Source organism: Aegilops tauschii, chromosome 2, assembly GCF_002575655.3.
Source record: "Aegilops tauschii subsp. strangulata cultivar AL8/78 chromosome 2, Aet v6.0, whole genome shotgun sequence".
NCBI classification, from domain to species: Eukaryota; Viridiplantae; Streptophyta; class Magnoliopsida; order Poales; family Poaceae; genus Aegilops; species Aegilops tauschii.
The window spans coordinates 200,325,238-200,332,233 of record NC_053036.3 but is presented as its reverse complement, the minus strand read 5'-3'; the positions used below and the strand labels follow the sequence as shown (position 1 = coordinate 200,332,233).

The 6,996-nt window shown below is 63.3% G+C and overlaps 1 protein-coding gene and 1 pseudogene across 1 annotated transcript; one reads left to right on the top strand and one right to left on the bottom strand.

The window, feature by feature from the left end:
• Positions 1 to 367: 367 nt before the first annotated feature.
• On the bottom strand, positions 368 to 1,369 carry LOC109747946 (uncharacterized; annotated as a pseudogene).
• Positions 1,370 to 2,911: 1,542 nt separating this feature from the next.
• LOC109747947 (cytochrome P450 716B1-like) lies at positions 2,912 to 6,539 on the top strand. Its single transcript, XM_020306992.2, has 3 exons — positions 2,912 to 3,860; positions 5,709 to 5,896; positions 5,983 to 6,539. The coding sequence occupies exons 1-3, from the start codon at positions 2,912 to 2,914 to the stop codon at positions 6,292 to 6,294; spliced, it is 1,449 nt and encodes a 482-aa protein (XP_020162581.1). The 3' UTR covers positions 6,295 to 6,539.
• The last annotated feature ends 457 nt before the right edge of the window (positions 6,540 to 6,996 follow it).

Genomic DNA, 6,996 nt, shown 5'->3' with positions numbered 1-6,996 from the left:
GGTGAGCTTTGCAATGGCTGCAATGTCGCCATCAGACAGGGGCTCCTGGAAACGCTTCATGAGCAGGGCCGCCGCCTTCGGCGTCATCTTGTCTTTGGGGCCAAGCGCACCCAGCTCTTGCACCAGACAGAGAACTGCGCGTTGGGGCACCGGCGTTGGGTTTGCCGCCGCGGCCTGGCGGGCACTGCGGTGCGAAGGAGTCGACACAGCCCTCGACTTGGGCGGCGCAGAGGGGCGAGGACGCGACACCAGCTGGTTGGCGATGATCGGCGGGGGGACGGGAGCGAAGAGGGCAGCGGCCACCTGCGCCGCTCCACTACCCTCTTCGATCTGCATGACGCCAACCCGCTTCGCGACCACGGCGAGCTCAAAGCCAGCAGTCGCCGCCACCGGGGTGTTGATGCAGGGCAGCAGGCAGGGGAGCATCTCCGGGCTGTCGGGGTCCTGGTGCGCGGGCAGCTGGAGAGGAGGGGATCGCCCGCCGTCTTCGAAGGCCAGCGGGGTCTGAAGCGCGTCGATCATGGCATTCTCCATCTCCAGCTGCATGCAGTCCGTGCGCGGGGGCGGGGAGAGCGCACGGCCTGAGTCGGAGAAACTGAAGAAACGGGCCACCGGGTCTTCTGCAGCATCAACTAGAGGAGGAGGAGGCGAGCGGAGGGGCAGCGGTGGGGTCGCGCGCAGCGTCCCTCGAGCCCGACGCCGACTGGCCATGATCCTGCCCCCCATGGCGCTTGCCCATCGGCGTGCGACTGCGGTGGCGGTGGGCGCCCTCGACGACGTCCGCACCACTGCCCTTGGCGTGGCACCCGCGGCCGAGCAGGCGGTCCCTCTAGGAGCGACCCGAGCCACCGCTGTTGTCGTCGTCTTCGTTGTCACGCCTTGATGCCCCCAGGATGGGGCCGGCACAGCCAGCGGCAGGGGCACGCTGGATCGAGCGACGGCATGGGCCCTGGCCGTCCTCCACGCGGGACACCCACATGCCCAGCTCGATGCGCGGCATGGGGCAGTCGGAGGAGGAGGAGGAGGAGGAGGGGAGCCCGCTCTGCCCCGAGTGTGACGAGCGCGGTGAGTGCGGGGTCCAGTCCTCCACCAAGTCGACGTGCACCAGGAGGTCGTAGCGGTGCACGCCTGGTGGCGGAGAGACACGGCGATCCAGCGGGGCGAAGCCGATCACCTCATCGACACGGCCGGCTCCGCGCTTGAGCACCCAGAGCGCTCGCCGCGTGAGGATGTGAGCAACATCCCAGACCCAGAGCCAGCAGGCGAAATGCTTGGTGTGCCCCCGCTCCAGCGTGCGCGAGTCCAGGCGATCGATGCGGCCGAAGTCGCCAAAGGCCTCCTCGGCCCCCTGCAGGGACCAGAACTGCATGGGCAGGTCCTCGACGACGACGCGCACATGCAGGTTCATCTTGAGGATCGCCGCGTGATCGTCTTCATGCCATGCCCTGACGAAGTACTTGCCGCCGTCGATCTTGAGCACCCCGCGCCGCACCGCATCGTCTCGGTGCGCCGGGAGGTCGAAGTGGACGAGGAAGGCCTCCGGGTGGTGCGCGGTGATGCGGAGCAGGTGGGCCGGAGTGCTGAGTTGCTCGAGGATGGCCTTGCCGACCGCCATCGGGTTGGTGGAGTGGCGGCGGTCCGCCGCGGTGAGCGTGACGGCGTGCTGGCGCAGGATGAACTCGTCGCACTCGAGGGCCGGTGTCGCCATGATCACCTTGTTGCTGAAGCGTGGCCGCCGCGCGGGGTCGCAGTGGATCAGGCGATCCATCGGCGTCGGCACCGGGGCCGACGGGAAGCGCAGGTGGTCTCGCACGGGGATCCGAGGAGGCTGCGGCCCTAGCCTGGCGCGAGCGGAGCCTCCTGGACCGCCGTTCTTCGGATTTTGGGGACACTCCTTGCCAAAGTGCCCGGCACGCTTGCAGATGATGCAGCGCAGCGGGTCTCTGCAGTCGACGCGGCGGTGGAGCTTGCTAAGGCAGCGGAAACACTTGCCTCTGAACTAGCTTAAGAAGGCCTCGCGGCTGCCAACCGCATTGAGGCCCCGGTGCCGGTCCGAGCGCTGCGACGGGCGACGCTGCGCATGACCCAGCGGGGGGGGGGGGGGGGGCCAGCCTTCCAGTTCTTCCTCGAGGTGACCTCTGTCCACCCCTCACCATCCCCCTCTGCTTGGCTCGAAAGGGAATGGTTGACCAGAGGGGAAGGGAAAGCCACAATGGATTTGAGGCGCGCACCCTCCAGCGCGGGGGGGGGGGGAGGGGGGACCTGCGCAGATCCGCCGGTCCGTGGCGCGCCCCCGCCCATGGCCGGCCGTCTCGTTGCAGGAAACGCGGCGTCGAGGCCGGATCTGACGCAGCCGCCGTGGACGCAACGGATCCAAGGGTGGATGGCCGTGAAGGACCGCCGGGCCGAGGGGGGCCGCCCGGGGAGGGGGAGCGGCGACGCGGGGGGGGGGGGGGGGGGGGGCTCCGCGAGCTGCAGGCGGAGGAGCGGGCCATACGGCCGGGTTTGGTGGCCGCCGGGGCCGGAGCGGCCAGCGGCGGGAGCGGGAGCGTGGCTAACCTAGCGGAGCTACTCCTTCCTCCTCGAACGCGTCCCTCGAACAGACATGTTTTTGTATGGTTTTTGTGTTTGGAATATGGGCGGGAACAAGGCTACATCAAATTTATAGGCAAGCAGATGAAAACTACATATACCCTTTTCGTCTTCTACCGAGAGGGTATTTCAGCGTTTTGAAGCTCGTTGGCAATGCAAGATTCTTTCTGCTTTGAAATCTCCGATGCATAATTCTTAATTCGGCTAACCAGGTTCAGGTTGAAGTAACATGCTCATCCTCTCCTATATATATACTCCGAAGTTTCGTGTGCAGTTCCAGGTTCAGGTTGAGGTATCATCTTAACACCGATCACTCCCAATGGATTATTTGGCCGTAGTCGTGGCACTGGTTGTCACCGCCTCGTCCATTGCCATCCACCTCCTCACCAGAGCCAAGAAAGCACAGCCGGCCAACCTGCCGCCGGGCTCCCTCGGCCTGCCGGTGATCGGCCAGAGCCTCGGCCTCCTCCGCGCCATGCGCGGCGACGGCGGCAGCCGGTGGATCCAGGACAGGATCGACAGGTACGGGCCCGTGTCGAAGCTGTCGCTGTTCGGCACACCGACGGTGCTCCTGGCTAGTCCGGCGGCCAACAAGTTCATGTTCTTCAGCAGCGCGCTCTCCACGCGGCAGCCCCGGTCCGTGCAGCGCATACTCGGAGAGAACAGCATCCTGGACCTCCACGGCGCCGACCACCGGCGCGTCCGCGGCGCTCTTCTTGAGTTCCTCAGGCCGGACATGCTCAAGATGTACGTGGGCAGGATCGACGGCGAGGTGCGGCGCCACCTCGAGGAGAACTGGGCCGGCCGCACCACCGTGACGGTGCTGCCGCTGATGAAGCGGCTGACGTTCGACATCATCTCCGCGCTGCTCTTCGGCCTCGAGAGGAGCGGCGTGCGGGACGCCCTGGCCGGCGACTTTGTGCGCATGATCGAGGGCATGTGGGCCATCCCGGCGAACCTGCCGTTCACGGCCTTCAGCCGGAGCCTCAAGGCTAGCGGCAGAGCCCGCCGGGCGCTGGAGGGGATCACGCGGGAGAAGAAGGCGAAGCAGCTGGAGCACGGCAAGGCGGCGTCGCGGAACAACGACCTCATCACCTGCCTGCTCAGCCTGAGGGACGGCCATGGCGAGCGGCTGCTGACCGACGAGGAGATCGTGGACAACGCCATGGTTGCCCTCATCGCGGGCCACGACACGTCGTCCATCCTTATGACGTTCATGGTCCGCCACCTCGCCAACGATGACGCCACCCTCGCCACCATGGTCGAAGGCAAGTGACCAGTGAGCAAAAACCATTAGTATTACCCGAAAAAAGGCTTTCGCTTCGCTTTATATATAAAAAAATCACCAACAACCCAGTACAACACACGCCATCAAAACACACGCACACATCCAAGGCAGGAAGGCGCTGAGCGCAACAACACCATCCCTAGCACTACAAGAGCCACCGGGGGCCTCAACCATGAACACGTCAACGTAAGGAGAAGAAGCTACATACGACGCACCGTGGGCTTCAAGGCGGTGCCTACAAGAAGGTTACGACACCGAAGTGCCGCCACCGCCCGACCCAAGGATCAGAGTTTCCTCCGGAGCAACACGACGGGTAGCGAGAGTCGCGGCGACGCCTTCAAGAAGGGTACGAGCTTTGCCGTCACCGGTCAATCCGAAGATAGAACAGGTTTTCACCCCGACCAATATTCACCGCCACCGAACGCCACACCCTGGCTACCACGCCGCCCACACGGCCATGGCCACCAGACAGCACCAAGTCACGGGCTTTGCCCAGGAGCACCGCGACACCACCACCAGGGCCGCCGCCCCAGCATCCAGGACCTTGATGCCACCTCACCCGCCACCCACCGCTACCCCAACCAAAGAGACGAATGGAAAGGAACCGCCTTTCTCACTCCTGAGCAGTCCCCAGCGTCGAGACCCGATAGACCGGCCAAAACTGGCCACCATCGACCCGTCCTGCTGCCGGGCGCGAGACGAGCTCGGTCCTGCTGTCCGGCGCGAGACGAGTCAGGTCCTACTGCCGGGCGTGAGACGAGTCCGATCCTGCTGCCGGGCGCGAAACGAGTCAGGTCCTGCTGTCGGGCGCGAGACGAGTCAGGTCCTGCTGTCGGGCGTGAGACGAGTCCGGTCCTGCTGCCGGGCGCGAGACAAGCTCGGTCTTGCCGCCGGGCGCGAGACGGGCGATGGGCGCCGCTGGGAGAGGGCCAACCCTTCGATGAAGGTAGCGCCCGAACGACGGGGAGAGGATCGAAGGTCGTCAAGACCGCTCACCGACAAGCAGACGCCGAAGAAGTCCAGCCGCCGCCGTGAAACGACCCAGACCACCGCCATGGGCCACCACCACGCCGTGGCAGCCCACATCCACGTCGGGACCCCGAGGGGCAGCCCCGAACCATCACCACCACCCTCGCCGCCAACAGCCGCCGCACGCAAGGTCGGCCGAAGCCCACACCGCCGCCAGCGCCACCACCAGCACGAACCACCACCTCCATCACTGCGCCGCCACTCCACCTATCACCGCAGAGATGGCCGACCGCGGCCCAAGCTGCCCACAGAGACCCAGCCCGCGCCGCCCGCCAGATGTGGCAGCCGCTGCATCCGCCGCCGCCAGCGCAAGGACGGGCACGCCACCACCGGCGCCGCCGACCAAGCCCCTGCGCCAGATCGAGCGGATCTGGGCAGAGCCTCGCCCGCGCGCCGCCTCCCGAGCCGGAGCACCGCAGCCGCTGCGCTTCACCAGGACGCGTTGCCGACGCGCCGCCTCCGACCGCCGCACCACGCGCCCGCCACCGCGCCGCCACCAGGAGCCGCCGTCCTGCGCCGGCCACTCCGAGCAGAGGAGAAGAAGGGGCCCCGCCGCCGCCGCGCCACCCGGGCTTTGCCGGTCAGCACCAGCCGGCGGCGGCGGGGGAGGAGGGGGAGAGGTGGGGACGAGGGGACCGGCGGCTAGGGTTTCCCCCCGGCGCTCGCAGGAGCGTCGCGGGAGAGGAGGAGGGGGCCTCCTGTGAGAACCATTAGTATTCCACAAAGTATCGGCATGTACGACAATCGGCAACAAGTGCCAACACTGCCACTGTCATGATGTGTGTGTTCCGTGACACAGAGCATGAAGAGATTGCCAGGAACAAAGGCGATGGGGAGGCTCTCACCTGGGAAGACCTGACGAAGATGAAGTTCACGTGGCGAGTCGCGCAGGAGACGCTCCGCATCGTCCCTCCAGTGTTCGGCAACTTCAGAAGGGCGCTCGAGGACGTCGAGTTCGACGGCTACTCCATCCCAAAAGGATGGCAGGTCACTTGCTAACTTTTGCCTCCTAGCACAATTCGTAGAAAGCATCAGCAACTTGGCTATAAACCTGATGTAAATATAAACCTCAGGTGTTCTGGACGGCAAACGTGACGCACATGGACGCGAGCATCTTCCAGGAGCCGACCAAGTTCGACCCGTCCCGGTTCGAGAACCAAACGGCGTCGGCAGCGCCACCGTGCTCCTTTGTCGCCTTTGGCGGCGGCCCGAGGATATGCCCCGGGATAGAGTTTTCCAGGATCGAGACGCTGGTGACGATGCACCACCTCGTGAGGCAGTTCAAGTGGAAGCTCTGCTGCAAGGAGAACACCTTCGTGAGGGACCCCATGCCGTCGCCGCTGCGCGGCCTGCCCATCGAAATCGAGCGCAGAACCGCTCCTTGATCATGACCAAACCTCGCAGCAATATCCGTATCATGGTCGGTCGGTCCCATTACAGCATTGCATTAGAGACTAGAGAGATGAGTGAAAATGTAGCTGGAGACAGGCCAAGAGGCCGATATATACATACATATATGTGCCACACAATTGCAGAGTTACTATGTTTCAGGATATAATCCAATATTTGTCTCCCAAGAATAAAATAGGCAACAACAGATATGATTTGCTTCACAGTTACTATTTGGGCATTTGGCATTCGTAAAGGCAACATGCACACCAGAAGACTGGAGATACGAGATCCAGCAGGCTCACTCGGCACTCACTGGGAAGTAAACCTCATTGCCTCCGTTTGATATCTTGTACACGTAGAATATCAGTACAAGTGCACTGCAAAACAATACACAAAGAGAGCATGTAACGGTGACGACGAGAAATGTTCTAAGGCCAGGGACCAAAAGGCAAGACAGATGTCTAGCAACGGAATAAATCAGACCTTATGGTTTGCTCCCGGTCCAGACAAAGAAGTGCATTTAAAAAGTACCCCCTAAAAAGAATGAATTCACATACGTACATGTGGGAATACTATGCGCACTCGCAATTTATTTGGGAAAATTATGTCCATTGGCATCCTTTTACAAAGAGAAAAAATACTGCATATATGTGCTATATTAGAGCAACTCTAACAGGACACGGATTAGGAGCTCT

Bases quoted from the DNA above. Each gene is read 5' to 3' on its own strand.
- LOC109747947 (XM_020306992.2), top strand. From the start codon at position 2,912: ATGGATTATTTGGCCGTAGTCGTGGCACTGGTTGTCACCGCCTCGTCC. The intron at 3,861-5,708 runs GCAAGTGACCAG...TCCGTGACACAG, and splicing joins CCTCGCCACCATGGTCGAAG to AGCATGAAGAGATTGCCAGG. The intron at 5,897-5,982 runs GTCACTTGCTAA...TATAAACCTCAG, and splicing joins CCATCCCAAAAGGATGGCAG to GTGTTCTGGACGGCAAACGT.